Source organism: Lepisosteus oculatus, chromosome 18 (assembly GCF_040954835.1).
Source record: "Lepisosteus oculatus isolate fLepOcu1 chromosome 18, fLepOcu1.hap2, whole genome shotgun sequence".
Classification (NCBI taxonomy): Eukaryota; Metazoa; Chordata; class Actinopteri; order Semionotiformes; family Lepisosteidae; genus Lepisosteus; species Lepisosteus oculatus.
Genome location: NC_090713.1, coordinates 23,045,085 through 23,070,916, shown reverse-complemented (window position 1 = coordinate 23,070,916; position 25,832 = coordinate 23,045,085). Strand labels below are relative to the sequence as shown.

General features: G+C 57.3%; 4 protein-coding genes across 4 annotated transcripts; 2 read left to right on the top strand and 2 right to left on the bottom strand.

Annotated features, from left to right (window-relative positions):
• Positions 1 to 771: 771 nt before the first annotated feature.
• LOC138223964 (uncharacterized) lies at positions 772 to 2,151 on the bottom strand (the record flags this gene model as incomplete). The annotated part of the gene is made up of 1 exon (XM_069180141.1): positions 772 to 2,151. A coding segment is annotated over one exon (1,380 nt), but the record flags the coding sequence as incomplete, so codon positions are not given.
• Positions 2,152 to 2,376: 225 nt separating this feature from the next.
• Positions 2,377 to 8,593, top strand: LOC102693929 (potassium channel subfamily K member 4-like). Its single transcript, XM_069180413.1, has 6 exons — positions 2,377 to 2,661; positions 2,772 to 2,890; positions 4,400 to 4,559; positions 4,645 to 4,831; positions 5,617 to 5,753; positions 6,147 to 8,593. Exons 1-6 carry the CDS (start codon positions 2,473 to 2,475, stop codon positions 6,741 to 6,743), a joined length of 1,389 nt encoding a protein of 462 aa, XP_069036514.1. The 5' UTR covers positions 2,377 to 2,472; the 3' UTR covers positions 6,744 to 8,593.
• Positions 7,498 to 13,258, top strand: LOC138224097 (uncharacterized). Its single transcript, XM_069180412.1, has 7 exons — positions 7,498 to 8,961; positions 9,654 to 9,804; positions 10,528 to 10,555; positions 10,639 to 10,742; positions 11,603 to 11,656; positions 11,797 to 11,863; positions 13,059 to 13,258. The coding sequence occupies exons 1-7, from the start codon at positions 8,909 to 8,911 to the stop codon at positions 13,238 to 13,240; spliced, it is 639 nt and encodes a 212-aa protein (XP_069036513.1). The 5' UTR covers positions 7,498 to 8,908; the 3' UTR covers positions 13,241 to 13,258.
• Positions 13,259 to 17,174: 3,916 nt separating this feature from the next.
• tgfb5 (transforming growth factor, beta 5) lies at positions 17,175 to 24,901 on the bottom strand. The gene is made up of 7 exons (XM_069180347.1): positions 23,725 to 24,901; positions 22,554 to 22,717; positions 22,177 to 22,309; positions 21,963 to 22,073; positions 19,849 to 20,026; positions 19,608 to 19,761; positions 17,175 to 19,012 (listed from the first exon to the last, which is right to left on the bottom strand). Exons 1-7 carry the CDS (start codon positions 24,083 to 24,085, stop codon positions 18,854 to 18,856), a joined length of 1,260 nt encoding a protein of 419 aa, XP_069036448.1. The 5' UTR covers positions 24,086 to 24,901; the 3' UTR covers positions 17,175 to 18,853.
• Between the last annotated feature and the right edge of the window lie 931 nt (positions 24,902 to 25,832).

The window sequence follows — 25,832 nt, the reverse complement described above, 5'->3', positions numbered from 1 at the left end:
CCCTGTCCTGTGGGCAACAGCAGGACCAGGTCATATGCGTAGAGCAGGAACTTGATCTCTGTGTCATGTAGTGTGAGACCAGGAGCTGTAGACTGTTTTAACATTCCTGCTAACTCATATAATATAGATATACAGTATTAACTCATAGATATAGATACAGTGCTGGGCTCAGGCTGCTGCCCTGTCTCACCCCATGACTCTAAGTGAAGAATTATTTTCTTTTATTTTCAATTTTCACTGCACATTTGCTCCCTGAGTACATTGACTTAATTACATCATACACTTTACCCCCTACACCACTTTGGAGACATCTGTAAAACAGTCCTTCAAGCCAAATTGAGTCAGATGCTTTCTGGAAATCAATAAAGCAGGAAAAAAGTTACTTTTGGTGAACATGTTTTTGTACAGGATATAAATATGAATGGATGTGCGTTGATCTGGTAAGAAGCCAATCTGACTCTTGCTCAGGACACGGTGTTCAGTAAGGAAGGCCAGTATTCGCGTGTTCAGGATACTGCAGAATACCTTCCCCAGGTTACTGTTCACACAGATGCCCCGGTCGTTGTTGGGATCAAGTCTATCTCCACTCTTATAGATGGGCGTGATCAATCCTTGGTTCCAGGCCTCGGGGAAACATCCAGCTGTCATGATGAGATTGAGGAGTTTGAGCAGGGCTTGTTGCAACTTTGGGCTGCTGTGTCTCAGCATGTTGACTCCATCTGCTGTAGAGGCTGGGCTGTGTCAGTGTGTCTCTGTGCTGGTGTGCTCTCTTCATGTAGAGTGTGATCTGGCTGTGGTCGGAGAGGGAGTTTGTGGCCTGACAGTGAAGGCACTGATACAGGAGGGGTCCAGGTCGGTGATGGCGTAGTCCACTACACTGCTGCCCAGAGCTGAGCTGTAGGTGAACCTGCCTAGAGAGTCCCCTCTAGTCCTGCCGTTGACGATGTACAGGCCCAGCCCTTGACAGAGCTGCAGCAGCTCGCGCCCGGTGCTGTTGACCGTGGTGTCATGGCTGCACCTGTGTGAGGTGACTGGTGTGGTACAGAGGGACTGTCTGAATACACCAGTGTGTCCCTGTGTGAGGTAACCGGTGTGGTACAGAGGGGACTGTCTGAATACACCAGTGTGTCCCTGTGTGAGGTGACTGGTGTGGTACAGAGGGACTGTCTGAATACACCAGTGTGTCCCTGTGTGAGGTGACCGGTGTGGTACAGAGGGGACTGTCTGAATACACCAGTGTGTCCCTGTGTGAGGTGACCGGTGTGGTACAGAGGGGACTGTCTGAATACACCAGTGTGTCCCTGTGTGAGGTGACTGGTGTGGTACAGAGGGACTGTCTGAATACACCAGTGTGTCCCTGTGTGAGGTGACTGGTGTGGTACAGAGGGGACTGTCTGAATACACCAGTGTGTCCCTGTGTGAGGTGACTGGTGTGGTACAGAGGGACTGTCTGAATACACCAGTGTGTCCCTGTGTGAGGTGACCGGTGTGGTACAGAGGGGACTGTCTGAATACGTGAGTGTTTCCCTGTGTGCTGGCGAAGTCTGCCAGCGAGACTGTTTGTGCACTGAAGTCTGAAGAGCATAACATTTCCCAGAATCTCTTCCTGTCTGTTTCCCTGTCTCCCAGTATCCCTCTCCCAGAATCTCTCCCTGTCTGTCTCCCTGTCTCCCAGTATCTCTCTCCCTGTCTCCCTGTCTCTCTCCCTATTTCTCTCTCTCCTTGTCTGCCAGGCTCTCTCCAGGCCCTGTCTCCCTGTCTCTCTCTGTCTCCCTGTCTCACTGTCTCTCCCCCTGTCTGCCAGTCTCTCTCCAGGCTCTCTCTCCCTGTCTCTCTCCCTGTCTCCCCGGATCTCTCCAGGCTCTGTCTCCCTGTCTCTCTCCAGGCCCTGTCTCCCTGTCTCTCTCCCTGTCTCCCTGTCTCTCTCCAGGCCCTGTCTCCCTGTCTCTCTCCAGGCTCTGTCTCCCTGTCTCTCTCCCTGTCTCCCTGTCTGCCCGGCTCTCTCCAGGCTCTGTCTCCCTGTCTCTCTCCCTGTCTGCCAGGCTCTCTCCAGGCTCTGTCTCCCTGTCTCTCTCCCTGTCTGCCCGGCTCTCTCCAGGCTCTGTCTCCCTGTCTCTCTCCCTGTCTGCCCGGCTCTCTCCGGGCCCCGTGTCAGTGTTATTGTTAATCTGGTGGAGAGCAGTAAATCTCAGGAGTGCTGCTGTCCACAGGCGGGAGGAGGGGCCGCTGGCTCAGACAGCCGAGCCTCATCGCGGGAGACCGTCGGCGTTCCCGCGCGGACGCCGTATCCCCTCTCCCGCGCTGAACCCCCTCTCCTCTGTCTCAGTGCCCCCGCCTCCTCCTCCGGACGGACACAGCTACCATGACGATTGTGCCCCCGGGCGCTTGCTGCCCAGTTACGGCTCGCGGGAGTCCATTCTAAGGCGGGTCAGCGCAGGGGGCAGCGCCAGGGGGCGCCGGCGGGCCGGAGGCATGCGGTGGTCCACTCTCCTGGCGATCTTCACGGCCGTGCTGCTGTACCTGGTGCTGGGCGCCGTGGTCTTCCGCACCCTGGAGTCTCCCTGGGAGACGCAGCAGCACGGCAACATCGCCGACAGCAAGCGGGGTTTCCTGGGCAACCACAGCTGTGTGAGCGCCGAGCAGCTGGACCTGCTGATCAAGGTACTGGACGCACTGGGACTGTACGGGGAGACTCGTACCGGAGAGACTGGGACTGTACGCAATTCCTCTAATGTCTGTCCACCTGCGTGTTTCTCTGTCTGTCTGTGCAGGAGGTGGCAGATGCTGTGGGCTCAGGAGTCGACCCGCTCAACACCACTGCCTTCACAAGCCGCTGGGACCTGGCCAGCGCCTTCTTCTTCTCCGGGACTATCATCACCACCATCGGTGAGTCATCACCACCGGCAAACACCATCATCACCACCGTCAAACACCATCATCACCACCGGCAAACACCATCATCACACAGTCAAACACCATCATCACCACCGTCAAACACCATCATCACCACCATCGGTGAGTCATCACCACCATCAAACACCATCATCACCACCGTCAAACACCATCAATACCACAAACACCATCATCACCACCATCGGTGAGTCATCACCACCGTCAAACACCACCATCATCACCACCGGCAAACACCATCATCACCACCATCGGGTGAGTCATCACCACTGTCAAACACCATCATCACCACCGGCAAACACCATCATCACCACCATCGGTGAGTCATCACCACCGTCAAACACCATCAATACCACAAACACCATCATCACCACCATCGGTGAGTCATCACCACCGTCAAACACCATCATCACCACAGTCAAACACCATCATCACCACAGTCAAACACCATCATCACCACCGTCAAACACCATCATCACCACAGTCAAACACCATCATCACCACAGTCAAACACCATCAATACACAAACACTATCATCACCACCATCGGTGAGTCATCACCACCGTCAAACACCATCATCACCACTGTCAAACACCATCATCACCACCGTCGGTGAGTCATCACCACCGGCAAACACCATCATCACCACCATCGGTGAGTCATCACCACCGTCAAACACCATCAATACCACAAACACCATCATCACCACCATCGGTGAGTCATCACCACCGTCAAACACCATCATCACCACTGTCAAACACCATCATCACCACCGTCGGTGAGTCATCACCACCGTCAAACACCATCATCACCACCGTCAAACACCATCAATACCACAAACACCATCATCACCACCATCGGTGAGTCATCACCACCGTCAAACACCATCATCACCACCGTCGGTGAGTCATCACCACCGTCAAACACCATCATCACCACAGTCAAACACCATCATCACCACCGTTAAACACCATCATCACCACCGTCAAACACCATCATCGCCACAGTCAAACACCATCATCACCACAGTCAAACACCATCAATACCACAAACACTATCATCACCACCATAGGTGAGTCATCACCACCGTCAAACACCATCATCACCACAGTCAAACACCATCAATACCACAAACACCGTCATCACCACCGTCAAACACCCATCGGTGAGTCATCAGCATCGTTGGTGAGTCATCACCGTTGTTGGTGAGTCCCACACCGCAGTCAAACACTGTCATCACTACCCTCACCGATGAGCTGTAATCGGTGAGTTTCACCGTCTCATAATTCACCACTGATACCCAGCACTCTCACGACCTCTGGTGGCGAATCTCAGCACACAATTCAATTCAATTCAATTCCAGGTGCTTTATTAGTGTGACCGATGGGTACAATCAGTGTTGCCAAAGCAAATAATGAATTTCTGTCAAAACCATCGCTGGGGGAATCTCTCTTCCCTGACTGCTCATAAACTACTCCCATTTTTCCAGGCTTTGGAATATCTCCCCCAAGACGGAAGGTGGCCAGATCTTCTGCATCTTCTATGCTTTGATTGGTATCCCAATGTTTGGAATCCTGCTGGCTGGAGTGGGAGACCACCTGGGAACAGGCCTGAGACGAGGGATTGCGAAGATCGAGGCCATATTCCTGGTATGATACTGGTTTCTCTTCTTCCTCATCCCCCCTGCCCCCTTCCATATCTCCCTCCTCTCACCTCCTCTCTCCTCTCCATCAGAAGTGGAAAGTCAGTCCTACCATCGTCCGCGTGATCTCGGCGGTTCTCTTCATCCTGATTGGCTGCCTGCTGTTTGTTGCCGTGCCGACCCTGGTGTTCCAGAAGGTGGAGAACTGGACCCTCCTGGAGGCGACGTACTTCGTGGTCATCACCCTGACCACCGTGGGCTTCGGGGACTATGTGGCAGGTGCTCCGCTTGGACATGTGTCAGCGCGCTGTTTCACCATGACAACCACTGCTCCTCTCCCCTCTCTCCTCTCCCCTCTCTCCTCTCCCCTCTCTCCTCTCTCCTCTCCCCTCTCTCCTCTCTCCTCTCTCCTCTCTCCTCTCTCCTCTCCCCTCTCCCCTCTCCCCTCTCCCTCTCCCTCTCTCCTCTCTCCTCTCTCCTCTCCCTCTCCCCCTCTCCCTCTCTCCTCTCCCCTCTCCCTCTCCCCTCTCTCCCCTCTCCCCTCTCCCCTCTCCCCTCTCCCCTCTCCCCTCTCCCCTCTCCCTCTCTCCCTCTCTCCTCTCCCTCTCCCCTCTCCCCTCTCCCCTCTCCCCTCTCCCTCTCCCCTCTCCCCTCTCCCCTCTCCCCTCTCCCCTCTCCCTCTCCTCTCTCCTCTCCCCTCCCTCTCCCCTCTCCCCTCTCCCTCTCTCCCCTCTCCCCTCTCCCCTCTCTCCTCCCTCTTCCTCTCTCCTCTCTCCTCTCTCCTCTCCCCTCTCCCTCTCCCTCTCTCCTCTCTCCTCTCCCTCTCCCCTCTCCCTCTCTCCTCTCTCCTCTCCCCTCTCCCCTCTCTCCTCTCTCCTCTCTCCTCTCTCCTCTCCCCTCTCTCCTCTCCCCTCTCTCCCCTCTCCCCTCTCTCCTCTCTCCTCTCCCCTCTCTCCTCTCCCTCTCTCCTCTCTCCTCTCTCTCTCTCTCTCTCCTCTCTCCTCTCCCCTCTCCCCTCCGCTCCCTGTACTGGTGTTCAGCCGGTCCTCCTCTCTCCTCCCCAGGGGACCAGGAGGACAGTGACCACCTCTACAAGCCCCTGGTGTGGTTCTGGATCCTGCTGGGTCTGGCCTACTTCGCCTCCATCCTCACCATGATCGGCAACTGGCTGAGGGTTCTGTCCAAGAAGACCCGCGCTGAGGTGAGGGGCTGAGAGGGGGACAGACTGGGAGGGAGAGAGAGAGAGAGGGGGACAGACTGGGAGGGAGAGAGAGAGAGAGGGGGACAGACTGGGAGGGAGAGAGGGGGGACAGACTGGGAGGGAGAGAGAGGGGGGACAGACTGGGGGGGAGAGAGAGAGGGGGACAGACTGGGAGGGAGAGAGAGGGGGGACAGACTGGGGGAGAGACTGAGAGAGAGGGGGACAGACTGGGAGGGAGAGAGGGGGGACAGACTGGGAGGGAGAGAGAGGGGGGACAGACTGGGGGGGAGAGAGAGAGGGGGGACAGACTGGAGGGAGAGAGAGGGGGGACAGACTGGGGGAGAGAGGGGGGAGAGAGAGGGGGAGTAAACACTTTAGACTGCCCCCCCCCAGATGGAGGAGCTCAGGGCTCACGCCACCGACTGGACTCAGAACATCCAGAACATCGACTTCCGGATCCCGGCGGGGCTGGACCTGAACGACCGGCTGCACCGGCGCCGCCGCAGGAAGCACCGGGGCCAGAGGTCGCGCAGCGAGGCGGGGGGCGGGGCGCCGGGCGCGGGGGGCGCGGGGGGCGGGGCGCCGGGCTCCTCCGGCTCCTCGGGCTCCTCGGGCTCCTCGGACGAGGGCTCCTCCTTCTCCTCCTCCTCCGCGGGGTCAGAGGTCACCGAGACGGAGCGGGTGGCGGGCGAGGACGGCTCGGGGCGCCCCCGCACCCCGCCGGACCCCCTCAGCTCGCAGCCCCTGGACTATTTCGGGGAGAACCTGGCGTACATCGACGAGTCGTCGGACGCCCTGAGCGTGCGCCTGGACACCGACCCCCCCGGGGCCCCCCCCGGCCGCCGCGCCAAGAGGCGGAGACCCCGGCGGCCCCCCGCAAACGCCAGCGCCCCCAAACCCCAGCGCCCCGCCCACAACGGCAAGCAGCCCAACGGGGACATAAACCCGCCCCCTCAGCCCCCTCCCCCGCCGCCCCCCGAGAAGAACTGACCCCCTCAGGCCCGGTCCCCTGGCGCCCCACACTCCTGCATGACGAGCTCTCCTGCTCTGCACCGGACTGGCACCGGCCTGAGACCGGACTGAGACCGGACTGAGACCGGCCTGAGACCGGACTGACACTGGACCCACACCGGACCCACACCGGACTGACACCGGACTGACACCGGACTGAGACCGGACCGACACCGGACCCACACCGGACTGACACCGGACTGAGACCGGACCCACACCAGACTGACACCGGACCCACACCGGACTGAGACCGGACTGACACCGGACCCACACCGGACCCACACCGGACTGAGACCGGACTGACACCGGACTGAGACCGGACCGACACCGGACTGACACCGGACCCACACCGGACTGAGACCGGACTGAGACCGGACCGACACCGGACTGAGACCGGACTGACACTGGACCCACACCGGACCCACACCGGACTGAGACCGGACTGAGACCGGACTGACACCAGACTGACACCGGACCCACACCGGACTGAGACCGGACTGAGACCGGACCGACACCGGACTGAGACCGGACTGACACTGGACCCACACCGGACCCACACCAGACTGAGACCGGACTGACACCGGACCCACACCGGCCCCACACCGGACCCACACCGGACTGACACCGGACCCACACCGGACCCACACCGGCCCCACACCGGACTGAGACCGGACTGACACCGGACTGACACCGGACCCACACCGGACCCACACCGGACTGAGACCGGACTGAGACCGGACTGACACCGGACCCACACCGGACTGAGACCAGACTGAGACCGGACTGACACCGGACTGACACCGGACCGACACTGGACTGAGACCGGACTGACACCAGACCGGCACCAAACTGACACCGGACCCACACCGGACCCACACCGGACTGAGACCGGACTGAGACCGGACTGACACCGGACTGACACCGGACCGACACTGGACTGAGACCGGACTGACACCAGACCGGCACCAAACTGACACCGGACCCACACGGGACTGACACCGGACTGACACCGGACTGACACTGGACCCACACTGGACCCACACCGGACTGACACCGGACTGGCACCAGACCCACACCGGGCCGACACCTTTCAGCATGATAAGGACTGCAGCTTGATCACACCAACTACAGAACCACAGAGATCGTCCAGAGATCACCGGTCCAGCCTGGGTCACCCTGTACCCCTACAGTCCAGAGGGGTACTGGTCCGGTCTGGACCGGGTCGTACTTGAACCCTACTGGCGCAGGATGGACCTCACATTGACAGCGGTTTCCGAGGGGCGGCATGCGTGTGTCCCTGCACGCCTCAGCCGGTCCAGAGAAACTGTCCCTGCAGTGGGAGGAGAGAGGAGGGGACACGCCTGCCCTCTCACACTGTACAACCCGCCATATAGCGCCTTACACAGGCAGAGCTGGGATGCAGTCTGCTTGTACAGACCCCAGTGCCTTCGAACTGTAACTCCAGATCTCTGCCTTCCTGCCTGTCTGCCTGTCTCTCTGCCTGCCTGCCTGCCTGGCTGTCTGTCTCTCTGTCTGCCTGCCTGACTGTCTCTCTGTCTCTCTGTCTGCCTGTCTGTCTTCTGTGTCTCTGCCTTCCTGCCTGTCTGTCTCTCTGTCTCTCTGTCTGTCTGTCTTCTGTCTCTCTGCCTGCCTGCCTGTCTGTCTCTCTGTCTCTCTGTCTGTCTTCTGTCTCTCTGCCTGCCTGCCTGTCTGTCTCTCTGTCTCTGTCTGTCTGTCTCTGGCATGCCTCAGCCACGGAGAGTCTGGAGCTGATCCTGACCTGTCTAACACGCACCAAGTCTTAATAAACACCCCACTGTGCCTCCGCACCACGACTCCTGCGGTCTGTGTGATTTCACGCGTGTCCCGTGTTATTAATTCGCCACGCTGCGGTTCCCGGTCGTCACCAGCAGAGGGCGCCCGGGGCGCAGGTCTCCTCCGCTGCTGACCTGCTGCCGTAATTCACCCGCGAGCGAATACATCATCGTGATGTCGCCGCGAGTTCCGTGCAATCCACGCGCCGTGGGTCGGATGCCTGACAGCACGCGGCTCTCGAACGCCGGCGCGTCTTTCAAACCCACCCGCGAGAACCCGCGAGAACTGTTTTCATTTCGCTCCTGTCCCGCACGTCGGAGAAACTCGGGATGGCGACCAGAAACGGAGACGGAGACACCCCCGGAGAGACAGACCCTGCTGAGTAAGACACTCTCTCCTTTCTCCCCTCCTCCTCTCTCCTCTCCTGTCCTTCTTTCTCCTCTCCTTATTATATCCAGTGTCTGTGTCCAGGCTGTGGTCACTGAGCCTGTCCTCTCTGGGCAGCCAGGTCTGCCTGTGTCCAGTGTGTGTGTCCAGGCTGTGGTCACTGAGCCTGTCCTCTCTGGGCAGCCAGGTCTGCCTGTGTCCAGTGTGTGTGTCCAGGCTGTGGTCACTGAGCCTGTCCTCTCTGGGCAGCCAGGTCTGCCTGTGTCCAGTGTGTGTGTCCAGGCTGGGGTCACTGAGCCTGTCCTCTCTGGGCAGCCAGGTCTGCCTGTGTCCAGTGTGTGTGTCCAGGCTGTGGTCACTGAGCCTGTCCTCTCTGGGCAGCCAGGTCTGCCTGTGTCCAGTGTCTGTGTCCAGGCTGTGGTCCCTGAGCCTGTCCTCTCTGGACAGCCAGGTCTGCCTGTGTCCAGTGTCTGTGGCCAGGCTGTGGTCCCTGAGCCTGTCCTCTCTGGACAGCCAGGTCTGCCTGTGTCCAGTGTCTGCTGTGGCCAGGCTGTGGTCCCTGAGCCTGTCCTCTCTGTGGTCACTGTGCTCAGTGTGTGTAGTGCTGGGTGAGGTAGTGTTGCTCTGGTGTGCCGTGTGTAGTGTTGTCATCTCTGCCTGTGTGGTACCTGCGTCTCTGTTCTCCAGTTCTCAGCACGAGCAGCGTGACTCTGAGCTGGTGCAGTCTGGACAGTGCAGTGGCGTGGAGGAGGAGGAAGAGGAGGCAGACGAGGAGGAAGAGGGCGTCTTTGAGGGCCACACCAGCCTGGGAGCCCCTCTGCAGAGAGTCCAGGAGGAGGTACTGAGTCACTAACACTCAGCGACTGTCTGTCTGACTGTCTCTCTCCCCGCAGAGCAGGAACAGCACACCTGCGCCTGTGTGCTGGTGAGACACTGGTGAGGCACCGGTCAGGCACTGGTCAAGCAATGGTGACACTCTGGTGAGGCACTGGTGTGCCTGTGTGCTGGTGAGACACTGGTGAGACACTGGTGCGCCTGTGTGCTGGTGAGACACTGGTGAGGCACCGGTCAAGCACTGGTGAGACACTGGTGAGGCACCGGTCAGGCACTGGTCAAGCAATGGTGACACTCTGGTGAGGCACTGGTGTGCCTGTGTGCTGGTGAGACACTGGTGCGCCTGTGTGCTGGTGAGACACTGGTGAGGCACCGGTCAAGCACTGGTGAGACACTGGTGCGCCTGTGTGCTGGCGAGACACTGGTGAGGCACCGGTCAGGCACTGGTGAGACACTGGTGAGGCACCGGTCAGGCACTGGTCAAGCACTGGTGAGACACTGGTGCGCCTGTGTGCTGGTGAGACACTGGTGACACACTGGTGCGCCTGTGTGCTGGTGAGACACTGGTGACACACTGGTGACACACTGGTGACACACTGGTGCACTGGAGTTCTAATTCTACCCCCGTCAGTGTTGTGACACAGCGAGCCTGACTCCTGTCTCTCGGTCACCCTGTGCGTGGCCGAGTCAGGGGTGACCGTCTGTCTCCCCCTCTCTCTCCCTCCAGGCTCTGCCCCCCCCCTCCACTGTCCTGGGTGAGTGGCGCACAGGAAGCGCTCGTGCAGGTGACTGCGGACCGTCTCTGAGCTCCTCTCTCTCTCCTGTCCCCCGCTGGCAGACCTGCTCCTGAGTCGCGCCGGCTCAGTGTGGGGCACCAGCAAGTGCATCAGCAAGTGGCGAATGGCTCATCGCCGGGGCTACCACATCAGCCAGTACACACAGGTAGGCGCCATCAGGAAGACGTCAACACAAAATAGGACATAGTGACACGTGTGTGCCAGGTTATACTGTACCCCTCCAGTCCAGTCTGGGTCACACTGTACCCCTCCAGTCCAGAGATCACTGTCCAGTCTGGGTCACACTGTACCCCTACAGTCCAGTCTGGGTCACACTGTACCCCTCCAGTCTAGAGATCACTGTCCAGTCTGGGTCACACTGTACCCCTACAGTCCAGAGATCACTGTCCAGTCTGGGTCACACTGTACCCCTACAGTCCAGTCTGGGTCACACTGTACCCCTACAGTCCAGAGATCACTGTCCAGTCTGGGTCATAATGTACCCCTACAGTCCAGTCTGGGTCACACTGTACCCCTCCAGTCCAGAGATCACTGTCCAGTCTGGGTCACCCTGTACCCCTCCAGTCCAGAGATCACTGTCCAGTCTGGGTCACACTGTACCCCTACAGTCCAGTCTGGGTCACACTGTACCCCTACAGTCCAGTCTGGGTCACCCTGCACCCCTACAGTCCAGAGATCACTGTCCAGTCTGGGTCACACTGTACCCCTACAGTCCAGTCTGGGTCACCCTGTACCCCTACAGTCCAGAGATCACTGTCCAGTCTGGGTCACACTGTACCCCTACAGTCCAGTCTGGGTCACCCTGTACCCCTACAGTCCAGAGATCGCCGTTCCAGTCTGGGTCACACTGTACCCCTACAGTCCAGTCTTTGTCGCACTGTACCCCTACAGTCCGTAGATCACCGGTCCAGTCTGGGTCGCACTGTACAGTCCACCCCCTGTCCCTCAGCCTCAAGCGGCTCATCAGTGAGCTCTGTGTCTGACTATTACTGTCTGTCTTTTCAGGATCCAGCATACAAGGAGATCATCATGAGGCACGAGCTGGACTACAGGACCTCTGTAAGCCCTGTCTGTCTCTCTGCGTCTGACCCTGTCGCCTGTGTGAAGTCAGCCCATGCATGCGTGTGTGCGCGTGTGCGTGTGAGCATGTGTGTGTCCACAGCAGTGCAGTGATTTCTGGCTCCTCTCTCTCTCTCCAGATTCCACTACCCCTGGTGTGTGCGATAGAGAGGGAGGTCCTGCAGATCCTGCAGAACACAGCCACAGGTACTGGACACTGTGGGGTGAGACAGGGCCTGAGAGACAGACAGCCACAGGTACTGGACACTGTGGGGTGAGACAGGGCCTGAGAGACAGACAGCCACAGGTACTGGACACTGTGGGGTGAGACAGGGCCTGAGAGACAGACAGCCACAGGTACTGGACACTGTGGGGTGAGACAGGGCCTGAGAGACAGACAGCCACAGGTACTGGACACTGTGGGGTGAGACAGGGCCTGAGAGACAGACAACCAGAGGTACTGGACACTGTGGGGTGAGACAGGGCCTGAGAGAGAGACAGGAAGGTGGGCTCTGTGTTTCACACAGGCAGAGGCAAGCAGACAGTGGAACAGAAGGACAGTCAGACAGGTGGACAGACAGGCAGTGAGGCGCAGGAGCCAGCGGTCAGTCAGACAGGTGGACAGACAGGCAGTGTGGCGCAGGAGCCAGCGGTCAGTCGGACAGGTGGACAGACAGGCAGTGAGGCGCAGGAGCCAGCGGTCAGTCGGACAGGTGGACAGACAGGCAGTGAGGCGCAGGAGCCAGCGGTCAGTCGGACAGGTGGACAGACAGGCAGTGAGGCGCAGGAGCCAGCGGTCAGTCGGACAGGTGGACAGACAGCCAGTGAGGCGCAGGAGCCAGCGGTCAGTCGGACAGGTGGACAGACAGCCAGTGAGGCGCAGGAGCCAGCGGTCAGTCGGACAGGTGGACAGACAGGCAGTGAGGCGCAGGAGCCAGCGGTCAGTCGGACAGGTGGACAGACAGGCAGTGAGGCGCAGGAGCCAGCGGTCAGTCGGACAGGTGGACAGACAGCCAGTGAGGCGCAGGAGCCAGCGGTCAGTCGGACAGGTGGACAGACAGGCAGTGAGGCGCAGGAGCCAGCGGTCAGTCGGACAGGTGGACAGACAGCCAGTGAGGCGCAGGAGCCAGCGGTCAGTCGGACAGGTGGACAGACAGGCAGTGAGGCGCAGGAGCCAGCGGTCAGTCGGACAGGTGGACAGACAGGCAGTGAGGCGCAGGAGCCAGCGGTCAGTCGGACAGGTGGACAGACAGGCAGTGAGGCGCAGGAGCCAGCGGTCAGTCGGACAGGTGGACAGACAGGCAGTGAGGCGCAGGAGCCAGCGGTCAGTCGGACAGGTGGACAGACAGGCAGTGAGGCGCAGGAGCCAGCGGTCAGTCAGACAGGTGTCCTCTCTCTGCAGACTATGCCTCCCAGCTGGGCTCTCAGCACAGCCTGACCCAGGAAGTGAAACAGCGCATCGAGGACCTGAGTGTGCGCGTGTCCTGCAAGACGGAGGACGACCTCTTCCTGCCGCGGGCCGGCGTCTGGAGACGGGCTCTCGCAGCTCTGTGGGCGCTGGCAGGCGTGTGGCGGCAGAAATAAAGACACACAGAGCACTGATCTCAGTCTGGTTTAATAGAACCACCACACCGTCACACACACAGGGCTGAGAGCGCTGTCTGTCTCTGTCTCTCTCCCTGAGAGCCCTGTCTGTCTCTGTCTCTCTCCCTGAGAGCGCTGTCTGTCTCTCCCTGAGTCTCTGTCTCTCTCCCTGAGAGCGCTGTCTGTCTCTGTCTCTCTCTCTGAGAGCCCTGTCTGTCTTTCCCTGTGTCTCTCTGTCTCTCTCTCTGAGAGCGCTGTCTGTCTCTCCCTGAGTCTCTGTCTCTCTCCCTGAGAGCCCTGTCTGTCTCTGTCTCTGTCTCTCTCTGTCTCTCTCCCTGAGAGCGCTGTCTGTCTCTCCCTGAGTCTCTGTCTCTCTCCCTGAGAGCACTGTCTGTCTCTCCCTGAGTCTCTGTCTCTCTCCCTGAGAGCCCTGTCTGTCTCTCCCTGTGTCTCTGTCTCTCTCCCTGAGAGCGCTGTCTGTCTCTCCCTGTGTCTCTGTCTCTCTCCCTGAGAGCCCTGTCTGTCTCTGTCTCTCTCCCTGAGAGCCCTGTCTGTCTCTGTCTCTCTCTGTCTCTCTCTCTGAGAGCGCTGTCTGTCTCTCCCTGTGTCTCTGTCTCTCTCCCTGAGAGCCCTGTCTGTCTCTCCCTGTGTCTCTGTCTCTCCCCCTGAGAGCCCTGTCTGTCTCTGTCTCTCTCTGTCTCTCCCTTTGTGCCTGTCTGTCTCTGTCTCTCTGTCTCTCCCTGGGTGCCTGTCTGTCTCTGAAAGAGAGCCACTTCCTGCTTGCTCAACATCAGCGATCATGAGACGGGTCAGGTTACAGGTGGTGCTGCTGTCCCAGGGCGCAGAAGACAGGGCTGGAAACCAGTGCGTCTCTGTCCGGAAGACTGGTACCTGATAAAGCACCAAGAATAGCTGGACCAAAACAAGCACTTCTGCAAATTGACCACAAGGTGGCAGCAAAGAACGCTCTTTTTAAATCTTTCAACATTCCTCTAAAACCTCAAAAATCACATTGAGGAAAAAGACAGTAAAGCCTGGAGCAGGGACAGATTATAATAACTACTCCAGCTCCCAGTCCAGCCAGTCCAGTCCAGCCTGCAGTGTCTCAGACTGCTCTGTCAGTGTCAGTGAGTCTGATTATAATCCCAGTGAAGAACTAATCCAGCTCCCAGTCCAGCCAGTCCAGTCCAGCCTGCAGTGTCTCAGACTGCTCTGTCAGTGTCAATGGAGTCTGAGTATAATCCCAGTGAAGAACTAATCCAGCTCCCAGTCCAGCCAGTCCAGTCCAGCCAGCAGTGTCTCAGACTGCTCTGTCAGTGTCAGTGAGTCTGATTATAATCCCAGTGAAGAACTAATCCAGCTCCCAGTCCAGCCAGTCCAGTCCAGCCTGCAGTGTCTCAGACTGCTCTGTCAGTGTCAATGGAGTCTGAGTATAATCCCAGTGAAGAACTAATCCAGCTCCCAGTCCAGCCAGTCCAGTCCAGCCTGCAGTGTCTCAGACTGCTCTGTCAGTGTCAATGGAGTCTGAGTATAATCCCAGTGAAGAACTAATCCAGCTCCCAGTCCAGCCAGTCCAGTCCAGCCTGCAGTGTCTCAGACTGCTCTGTCAGTGTCAATGGAGTCTGAGTATAATCCCAGTGAAGAACTAATCCAGCTCCCAGTCCAGTCCAGCCTGCAGTGTGTCAGACTGCTCTGTCAGTGTCAGTGGAGTCTATGATCCCAGTCCAGCCCAGCCTGCAGTGGTTCGGTGCTCAGATGGTGTCTTTGCTCCTGTGTGACCTCACTCACCCCTCTCTCCCCGCTGAGCGCAGGCTCAGCTCCCTCACAGTGCACAAGGCCTGGCCTGTGCTCCCAGCCACACAGACGGGCTGCGTCTCCTCCTCCCTGTCCAGCACACAGCCCCTGCTGTGTTGAGGGTGGGGGTGACAGAGGTGTCAATTGGGTGATACGACCCCACCCCCGTCCCCACCCACCACCCCGTCTGACACAACATCCCGACAGGCTGATAGTTTCACACACGCACACACAAACACCAACTGACGCACACACATACCGATGCACTGACTAAACGCTTTCACACACACACACTGACAAACTGATTCTCTGCCTCTCACTGCCACTCTCCCTCCATCCTCCTCTCCTCCTCTCTCCCTCTCTCTCTTCTCTCTCTCCTCTCTCGCTCCTCTCTCTCCCTCTCTCTCTCCTCTCTATCCTCTCTATCCTCTCTCCTCTCTCTCTCCTCTCTCCTCTCTCTCTCTCCTCTCTCTCTCCTCTCTCCTCTCTCCTCTCTCTCTCTCTCTCCCTCCTCTCTCTCTCTCCTCTCTATCCTCTCTCCTCTCTCTCTCTCCTCTCTCTCTCCTCTCTCCTCTCTCCTCTCTCTCTCTCTCCTCTCTCTCTCTCCTCTCCCTCCTCTCTCCTCCTCTCTCCCTCTCTCTCTCCTTTCTCTCTCCTCCTCTCTCTTCTCTCCTCTCTCTCTCCCCTCTTTCCTCTCCACACACACACACAGGCCTGTCGCCAGCAGCCCCGGAGCGCAGTGGGAAGAAATCGCTCACATCCTGTTTACTGCAGTCTGCTGCGACCGCAGAGGAACTGGCAGAGCTCCCTGCTGCTCTGGCTGGGAGAGGAGCCCATCGCACCTCCCTGCCTCGCGACGCGGGACACGCCCTGCAGCAGCTCTCCTGCCTAAATGTGGGTCTTTTCTGCAGGTTCTGACCCAGTTTATACCATGTGATTGGAGAACCGTTACCACAGGCAGGATCATGATTTAGTTTACCCTGATGTCACTGGGCTGTACTGTGCTTTTACCCTGATCTCACTGGGCTCTCCTGTGCTGTACTGTGCTTTTACCCTGATCTCACTTGGTTCTACTGCGCTGTACTGTGCTTTTACCCTGATCTCACTGGGCTCTCCTGTGCTGTACTGCGCTTTTACCATGATCTCACTGGGCTCTACTGCGCTGTACTGTGCTTTTACCCTGATCTCACTGGGCTGTACTGCGCTGTACTGCGCTTTTACCCTGATCTCACTGGGCTCTACTGCGCTGTACTGTGCTTTTACCCTGATCTCACTGGGCTGTACTGCGCTGTACTGTGCTTTTACCCTGATCTCACTGGGCTCTACTGCGCTGTACTGCGCTTTTACCCTGATCTCACTGGGCTCTACTGTATTGCGCTTTTATAGTGAACAGGCTGGAATGAGCGATCTCTGGACTGTAGGGGTACAGTGTGACCCAGACTGGACAAGTGATCTCTGGACTGTAGGGGTACAGTGTGACCCAGACTGGACTGTAGGGGTACAGTGTGACCCAGACTGAACTGTAGGGGTACAGTGTGACCCAGACTGGACTGTAGGGGTACAGTGTGACGCAGACTGGACCGGCGATCTCTGGACTCTGGACTGTGCTGGCACACACAGTAAGGGAATGGGGTATTTTCACATGTTGGGGTTCATGATGAAGTCAGGGTGCCAGCAGGACGGCAGCTGGCCTGTGGTCTGGCACTCACAGCCCTCATCTGGTGTCTCTCACACCAGCCAGAAGTTTATTTTGGTTTTATTGTAGTTTTAATGCTCTGTTTGGTCAGTTGACCTCAAGCCACTAAGTTTGAACTTACATGACTGCTCTTTCTCTCAAGTTCTGTTTCTCTCCCCTCTCCTCTCTCCTCTCTCCTCTCTCCTCTCCTCTCACTCCTCTCCTCTCTCCTCTCTCCTCTCCTCTCACTCCTCTCCTCTCTCCTGTCTCCTCTCTCTTCTCTCCTCTTCTCTCTCTCGTCTTGCTCAGTAACACACTGTCACAAACACTGCAACACACAGTCACACACAGTCACACTGTCACAATCACTGCGACACACACTGCAACACTCTGTCACGCACACTAGCACACACAGAGACACACATACTGTACCATCAATTCTATTTGAACACGCCACACGACAAGTCTCTGTCTGAACTTTTATTAACGGTTTATAACTCACGACCATGTGTGTACGAGCCCAGATTGGATCTTCATCAGCTTTCCATCCTTACAAATACAGGTGTAGCACGGTCGTCTCCGCCCAGTCCTGGCTCTGACACAAGCCGCCTTCAGCAATGTCCAGTGATCGGCGTGGTCAGTCCTGTAAGTTAAACTGCACTGAGGTGTCCAGTGGTCAGTGTCTCAGCGTCCAACTCTCCCAGCCAGCCTGTGCAGACACAGGGGGCACGGAGATCTGCAGTGGTCAGTGTTCTGCTGGGACGCGGCCGGACCCTCTGTGTGATGTCAGTGGAGTCGGCCTGCTGGACGTGTGAGCCAGGGCAAAGCAGTGACCGTGATGTTGTCCAGCGGGAGAGCGACAGTTGGTGTTGTACCTATTTATTAAGGAAGGTGATGTCAGAGCCACACACCGGAGGTCATACAACCTTTCACTGATCTGTCATTCAGCTGTGACCTTTTCTCTCCTGCAGTGCGTTAATTTAGGACTTCTGCCCACTTAAATACAGCAGCATTAACTGTGACTATTGCCTTCACACATAACATTAACCTATGACCTTTGTTCTGATATATTCACGATAACCTGTGACCTGTAATCTGTGACATTTGCCCTCATACATCACACCACAGTCCTTGTCGTACAGTAATGATTCTATGACCTTTGCCCCCGTACATCATAGAATTCCAATACCCCATAACTCGCACAATCCTACATCCTTTGCCCTTATATCTAGCAAGATGAGACGACCTATGACCTCCCACTGCTGCAGATAATGGTATTGTTCCCCCAGTTTCTTTAAAAGGTACAGTAACATCTGTCTTCTGGCCGGCCCTGACCCCACTGGACACCCCAGTGCAATGTGACCCCCAGCACTGACCCCACTGGACACCTCAGTACAGTGTGACCCCAGCACTGACCCCACTGGACACCCCAGTGCAGTGTGACCCCCAGCACTGACCCCACTGGACACCACAGTACAGTGTGACCCCAGCACTGACCCCACTGGACACCTAAGGGCAGTGTAACCCCCAGAGGTGACCACACTGGACACTGGAAGGCCCAGTTTTAGATACTGGTGGCAATTTCACTTATCTGCAGCAGCTCCTAACAGCAAGATTATCTGTGATTAGGTTGACATCCATCTGCTCGCGCTATCGAGAGCAGTCCTTCTAACAGCCTCTCTGTGGATGATCTATTTACACTGCTGCGAGGAGGGTCTGGGCCGGTCCGGTCCGGCCTGGTCCGTTCTGGGCTGTAGCTCCCGAGTGGCAGAGAGCCCTGGAGTCAGAACGCGTCTCCCCGTCAGCCAGGGGGACAGAGAGATGGGTGGAAGGAAGGATACAGACAGAGGAGCAGTATCGGGGTGTCTTGGTTTTGTGGTATATCCAGCTGTTGGTGCCCTGGACTTTTGGGGTGTCCAAGCATTGGTGTCTTATGCGTTTGAGACGCCCGAAATTTGATGTCCTGCACTTTCAGAGTGTCCAAGAGTCGGTGTCATGTTCTTTCGGGGTATCCAAGCACAGGTGTCTTAGGCTTTTGGGGTGTCCAAGCTTTGGTGTCCTGGGCTTTCAGGAAGTCCAGGAGTTGGTATCTTGGGCTTTTGGGGTGTCCAAGAGATGTCCTGGGCTTTTGGGGTGGCTCTCCTCTACCTGCACTTGCAGGACTTGACCACCATGTTGGACAGCTGCTCCACACGGGGGTTGCGCCCCACAAAGTAGATGATGGTCAGGGGCTCGAGCTCCTGGGGCACACAGCAGGGAGACACCGACGCCTCGGGGTTCAGCTTGTTGTACAGGGGCAGAATCTGGAGACAGACAGACAGGTGAGTGTCCAAAACACAGGACTGACCGCACTGGTCCTGGATACACAGACAGACACAGTGAGAGACAGACAGACAGACAGACAGACAGACAGACAGACAGGATACACAGACAGACAGGAAGGGACAGTGAGACAGACACAAACAGACAGTGAGACATAGACAGACAGTGAGACACAGTGAGACACAGACAGACACAGACAGACACAATGAGACACAGACAGACAGTGAGACACAGACAGACACAGACAGACAGTGAGACACAGACAGACACAGTGAGACACAGACAGATAGTGAGATACAGACAGACACAGTGAGACACAGACAGACACAGTGAGACACAGACAGTGAGACACAGACAGACACAGTGAGATACAGACAGACACAGTGAGATACAGACAGACACAGTGAGACACAGACAGTGAGACACAGACAGACACCGTGAGATACAGACAGACGCAGTGAGACACAGACAGTGAGACACAGACAGACACAGTGAGACACAGACAGACACGGTGAGACACAGACAGTAGGATGAATACTCAAACAGTGAGACAGAGGCAGGCAGGCTGACACTGACTCTGCTGTAGTGCATGTCCGCGCTCCACAGGTAAGGACAGCTCCCCGCGCAGAAGTTGGCCTTGTAGCCCTTGGGCTCGTGGATCCACCTCCAGTTGAGATCCCGACGGAAATCGATGTAGAGGGAGTGGAGACAGCAGCTCTGGTCGGCATTCCTGAGGATGGGAGGGGGACACAGGGCAGATAGCACCGAGGCACAGAGAGCGGGCTACCGGCACAGAGCGAGGGGAGCGCACACACACCTGGAGCAGGTGGGGGTGTCCCCGGCCGCACGCCGCTCGCGCCCCTTCTTGGCTGGGGACTCCAGTCGGTCTGTGGGCAGCAGGGTCAGGATGAGGTGGGGCGTCTTGGTGCTAATGTCGAACTTGGAGCCTTTCGAGCCTGACTTCTTATACTGTTTTATCAGCTGGTCATCCAGGCCTGAGAGGGAGAGGAAAGTAAGTGAGACAGATGGACAGAGAGGTACAGATACCAGAGCTCTGCCCAGTGACAGAGAGGTACAGATACCAGAGCTCTGCCCAGTGGCAGATGGACAGAGAGGTACAGATACCAGTGTCCTGCCCAGTGACAGAGAGGTACAGATACCAGTGCTCTGCCCAGTGACAGAGAGGTACAGATACCAGAGCTCTGCCCAGTGACAGAGAGGTACAGATACCAGAGCTCTGCCCAGTGGCAGATGGACAGAGAGATACAGATACCAGAGCTCTGCCCAGTGACAGAGAGGTACAGATACCAGAGCTCTGCCCAGTGACAGAGAGGTACAGATACCAGTGCCCTGCCCAGTGGCAGATGGACAGAGAGATACCGATACCAGTGCTCTGCCCAGTGACAGAGAGGTACAGATACCAGAGCTCTGCCCAGTGACAGAGAGGTACAGATACCAGTGCCCTGCCCAGTGACAGATGGACAGAGAGATACCGATACCAGTGCTCTGCCCAGTGACAGAGAGGTACAGATACCAGAGCTCTGCCCAGTGACAGAGAGGTACAGATACCAGAACTCTGCCCAGTGACAGATGGACAGAGAGATACCGATACCAGTGCTCTGCCCAGTGACAGAGAGGTACAGATACCAGAGCTCTGCCCAGTGACAGAGAGGTACAGATACCAGAACTCTGCCCAGTGACAGATGGACAGAGAGATACCGATACCAGTGCTCTGCCCAGTGACAGAGAGGTACAGATACCAGAGCTCTGCCCAGTGACAGAGAGGTACAGATACCAGAACTCTGCCCAGTGACAGAGAGGTACAGAGAGATACAGATACCAGTGCTCTGCCCAGTGACAGAGAGGTACAGATACCAGAGCTCTGCCCAGTGACAGAGAGGTACAGATACCAGTGCCCTGCCCAGTGGCAGATGGACAGAGAGATACCGATACCAGTGCTCTGCCCAGTGACAGAGAGGTACAGATACCAGAGCTCTGCCCAGTGACAGAGAGGTACAGATACCAGAACTCTGCCCAGTGACAGAGAGGTACAGAGAGATACAGATACCAGTGCTCTGCCCAGTGACAGAGAGGTACAGATACCAGAGCTCTGCCCAGTGACAGAGAGGTACAGATACCAGTGCCCTGCCCAGTGGCAGATGGACAGAGAGATACAGATACCAGTGCTCTGCCCAGTGACAGTGAGGTACAGATACCAGAGCTCTGCCCAGTGGCAGATGGACAGAGAGGTACAGATACCAGTGTCCTGCCCAGTGACAGAAGGACAGATACCAGTGTCCTGCCCAGAGACAGAGAGGTAAAGATACCAGTGGCAGATGGACAGAGAGGTACAGATACCAGAGCTCTGCCCAGTGACAGAGAGGTACAGATACCAGAGCTCTGCCCAGTGACAGAGAGGTACAGATACATCTGCCTGCCCAGTGGCAGATGGACAGAGAGGTACAGATACCAGTGCTCTGCCCAGTGACAGATGGACAGAGAGGTACAGATACCTGAGCTCTGCCCAGTGACAGAGAGGTACAGATACCAGAGCTCTGCCCAGTGGCAGATGGACAGAGAGGTACAGATACCAGTGTCCTGCCCAGTGACAGAAGGACAGATACCAGTGTCCTGCCCAGAGACAGAGAGGTAAAGATACCAGTGGCAGATGGACAGAGAGGTACAGATACCAGAGCTCTGCCCAGTGACAGAGAGGTACAGATACATCTGCCCTGCCCAGTGGCAGATGGACAGAGAGGTACAGATACCAGTGCTCTGCCCAGTGACAGAGAGGTACAGATACCTGAGCTCTGCCCAGTGACAGAGAGGTACAGATACCAGAGCTCTGCCCAGTGGCAGATGGACAGAGAGGTACAGATTCCAGTGGCCTGCCCAGCCTGGGCTCTGACAGAGAGGAACAGACACACAGACCTGCGAATCGAGCCTCCAGCTCCTCGCTCTTGTTGGGGACGATGTTGTTATTGGAGGGAAGGAAGGTGCAGCAGGGACAGTGAACACTCAGTTTCAGCCCCTGGTTCCTGTCTGAGAGGGGGAGGGGTAGTGGACAGGGGAGAGAACAGCAGTATTAGAACCGGGCCCAGCTCCGACAGCAGCCTGGGACGGACGGCCATGCCGCTGCCCTCACCTCTGTGGGCGAGCCACTCGCCGACGGTCTCCGTGACGTCGATGGAGAGCCACTCCCCCTTGGCGCGGGGGCGGAGGTTGCGGCTGTCGATGTAGCGCTGGGAGGGCGACGACGGGTCCCGCGACTTCAGGACCTGGGGGGGGGCAGGAGAGAGCTGTTCCACCGCGGTCACACCTCCTCCTCCTCCTCCTCTTCCTCCTCCACACGCCCCGTCGGCCTCCCGTTCACCCTGTGCTCACGCACCGGCGGGGGGGAGCGACACGGCAGTGTATACCCCACCTGGCCCCTAGGGCGGCGCTGTTGAGGCCCCCGGCGGTGGTGTGTGTGTGTGTGTGTGTGTGTTGTGTGTGCGTGCCCCGTGTGCCCCGTGCTGGTACCTGGTACAGCTCCACCCGCTGCTCCGCCACCTTGGCCTTGGGATTGGCGACCCGGAAAATTCGGAACTCCGCCTTCACCAGGTGGCTGGAGTTTGTGTCGACGGACGTGACGTCGAACCTCAGGACGCGGATGTAGGGGCTGTAAGGGCTGGTGGGGATGACATCTGGGGACAAAGGTAAGACAAAGGTAAGACACTCGCGGCAGGTCCGCGGGGGAGTGAAGGGGTTTGTGATTGGCTGATCGGCAGGTCCGCGGGGGAGTGAAGGGGTTTGTGATTGGCTGATCGGCAGGTCCGCTGGGGAGTGAAGGGGTTTGTGATTGGCTGATCGGCAGGTCCGCGGGGGAGTGAAGGGGTTTGTGATTGGCTGATCGGTCCTCGGTCAATCATTGTGATGGGATGCGGTTGAGAAGGGCTGACTCAGAGAGACAGACAGGCAGGCAGACAGGACAGGTGGACAGACAGTGACGGACAGAGGTGGACATACAGAAGTGGACTGATGGACAGAGATGGACGGACAGACAGATAGAGGTGGACAGACAGATGGACAGATATGGACAGAGGTGTAAGGGTTGATAGACAGAGGTGGACAGACGGACGGACAGATAGACAGAGGTGGACAGAGGAACAGAGGAGGACAGCTGGACGGAGGTGTAAGGGTTGATAGACAGAGGTGAATGGGTGGACAGACGGATGGACAGATGAACAGAAGTGGACAGAACTGGCCGAAGGTGAACAGACAGAGGTGGACAGACAGATAGAGGTGGACAGCTGGCCGGAGGTGGACAGACAGAGGTGGACCGACAGACACCTGGCCAGAGGTGGACAGACAGACAGAGGTGGTCAGCTGGCCGGAGGTGGACAGACAGAGGTGGACCGACAGACACCTGGCCAGAGGTGGACAGACAGAAGGACAGACAGAAGTGGACAGCTGGCCGGAGGTGGACAGACAGACAGACAGACAGAGGTGGACAGCTGGCCGGAGGTGGACAGACAGAGGTGGACAGCTGGCCGGAGGTGGACAGACAGACAGACAGAGGTGGACAGCTGGCCGGAGGTGGACAGACAGAGGTGGACAGACAGACAGACAGACAGGGGGGGACAGCTGGCCGGAGGTGGACAGACAGACAGACGGCCGGACGGACAGACAGGGGGACGGGGTGGACACGCACTGTCGTGGCTGGGCGGCAGCATGTCCACGCGCTGCACCTCCTTGGCGTAGTAGTCCTCCTCGCTGCTCTCGCGCTCGCAGGCGGACTCGGCCAGGCGCGCGTGCTCCCTCACCAGCTCCCGCGTGCTGTTGTACAGCAGCATGACCTCCGGCGCCACCTCCGGGGCGGGCGGCACCAGCGCGGCCTCCGGCGGCTCGGCGATGCGCAGCTTGCTGAGGATCTGTCCGCGGACCGCCCGGATGCGCTTGTCGCGGTACTCCTTCAGGTCCAGCCCCTGGCAGGTGGAGAAGCCCCCAGCCGGGCCGGCCAGGTCCAGCAGGAGGGCCAGGTGGGCCGCCAGCCAGAGCGACAGGGGCGCCATGGCCCGGTCCGGTCCGGTCCGGGTCCAGATGCCTGTGTAGACCGTGTCGTTAACGGCTCAATTAATTGATTAATTGGTTAATTGGTCAGAGAAGCAGAACAGCAGCAATCCCAGACTCTCTCTCTCTTGGCTTCTTCTTGTGCTCTGGTGTGGTTCCGACCCGAGGGGGGGGGTCGATCCAGTCGAGCAGAGCGATCCGGGCTGCCTGGGCGTCGGGGGGGTGTCCGCACCTCCTGGCTCCGGCATTCATTCGGCCTCCGTGTGGGAGCAGGTCGATCCCGAGGGGGCTGTCACTGTCGAGCAGCGATCCGCCTGCGAACGGGAATTTTCTGGGATGGCTGGCTGGAGTGGAAGGTTCTCGCCTTCCCAAAAATTCATTCCAGCTCGCCTCTTGGCTTCGGGAAATTCTCCGGAGGAACGGTGCGCAGATCCCAGAGTCCTCAGACAGCGGGTTCCGAAAAAAAACACTTCCTTTTATCCAGCTCTGAGTTCGGCCATAATGAGCTGCAGTGCCACATTAGTGGGCTGCTGTGAGTGTATGAGAGAGAGAGACAGAGTGTGTGTGTGTGAGAGAGAGAGAGTGTGTGTGTGAGAGAGAGAGAGAGTGTGTGTGTGTGAGAGAGAGAGAGAGTGTGTGTGTGTGAGAGAGAGTGTGTGTGTGAGAGAGAGAGTGTGTGTGTGTGAGAGAGAGACAGAGTGTGTGTGTGAGAGAGAGAGAGAGTGTGTGTGAGAGAGAGTGTGTGTGTGAGAGAGAGAGAGAGAGTGTGTGTGTGAGAGAGAGTGTGTGTGTGAGAGAGAGAGAGTGTGTGTGTGTGTGAGAGAGAGAGAGTGTGTGTGATAGAGAGGGAGTGTGTGTGTGTGAGAGAGAGGGAGTGTGTGTGTGTGAGAGAGAGAGAGTGTGTGTGAGAGAGAGGGAGTGTGTGTGTGAGAGAGAGAGACCAGAATCAGGACAGCACTGCTAGAGCACCACAACCCAGACTCCACCACATCACTGCACAGATCAAACAGCAATATCTCACACACTGGGACACACACACACAAACACAACACAAACTGGAATGCTACAGAACCCTAAACAGACAATACACACTAGCTGAATATTTGACCAAAATAAGAAACAAACAGAAACAGACCCTGACGAAGTACAGGCTCAGTGACCACAGACTGGCCATAGAAACTGGGCGACACAGGCAGACCTGGCTGTCCAGAGAGGACAGGCTCAGTGACCACAGCCTGGACACAGACACTGGACACAGGCAGACCTGGCTGTCCAGAGAGGACAGGCTGTGCTCCCACTGCCAGCGGGGAGAAACAGAGACATAGGTGCACTTCCTACTGCACTGTGACAGATACTCTGGAATTAGAGAAACATTCTTCCCGAAATTCAGAAATCTAATCCCAGAGTTCCCACACCTGCCAAAACCACAAGAGGTCCCAATCCTACTGGGAGAGGGAGGAGGGAACTCAGTTGATCTGGCAGCCCAGTATGTGATCTCCTGTCCCAGCCTGAGGAACAGTGAGTCTGTCTCCCAATAATGCTCCAGTCGCCTACAGTATATGTCAATATTTTATGATATGTCTTTGTTGTAAATGTCTGTAAATTCATATTTTTTGTTTCATATGAATTTAATTATTTTTATTTGCTTTGGCAACACTGATTGTACCCATCAGTCATGCTAATAAAGCACCTTGAATTGAATTGAGAGAGAAAGAGAGAGTGTGAGAGAGATTCTGTGTGTGTGAGTGT

What these genes read in the sequence shown, in the direction of transcription:
- LOC102693929 (XM_069180413.1), top strand. Translation starts at nt 2,473, where the DNA reads ATGCGGTGGTCCACTCTCCTGGCGATCTTCACGGCCGTGCTGCTGTAC. An exon ending in AGATCGAGGCCATATTCCTG is followed by an intron (nt 4,560 to 4,644) that starts GTATGATACTGG and finishes CCTCTCCATCAG; the next exon opens with AAGTGGAAAGTCAGTCCTAC. An exon ending in CCAAGAAGACCCGCGCTGAG is followed by an intron (nt 5,754 to 6,146) that starts GTGAGGGGCTGA and finishes GCCCCCCCCCAG; the next exon opens with ATGGAGGAGCTCAGGGCTCA.
- LOC138224097 (XM_069180412.1), top strand. Translation starts at nt 8,909, where the DNA reads ATGGCGACCAGAAACGGAGACGGAGACACCCCCGGAGAGACAGACCCT. An exon ending in TGCAGAGAGTCCAGGAGGAG is followed by an intron (nt 9,805 to 10,527) that starts GTACTGAGTCAC and finishes CTCTCCCTCCAG; the next exon opens with GCTCTGCCCCCCCCCTCCAC. An exon ending in CCTGCAGAACACAGCCACAG is followed by an intron (nt 11,864 to 13,058) that starts GTACTGGACACT and finishes CTCTCTCTGCAG; the next exon opens with ACTATGCCTCCCAGCTGGGC.
- tgfb5 (XM_069180347.1), bottom strand. Translation starts at nt 24,085, where the DNA reads ATGGCGCCCCTGTCGCTCTGGCTGGCGGCCCACCTGGCCCTCCTGCTG. An exon ending in GCTGGAGGCTCGATTCGCAG is followed by an intron (nt 20,027 to 21,962) that starts GTCTGTGTGTCT and finishes TCTCCCTCTCAG; the next exon opens with GCCTGGATGACCAGCTGATA. An exon ending in GACACCCCCACCTGCTCCAG is followed by an intron (nt 19,762 to 19,848) that starts GTGTGTGTGCGC and finishes TCCCATCCTCAG; the next exon opens with GAATGCCGACCAGAGCTGCT.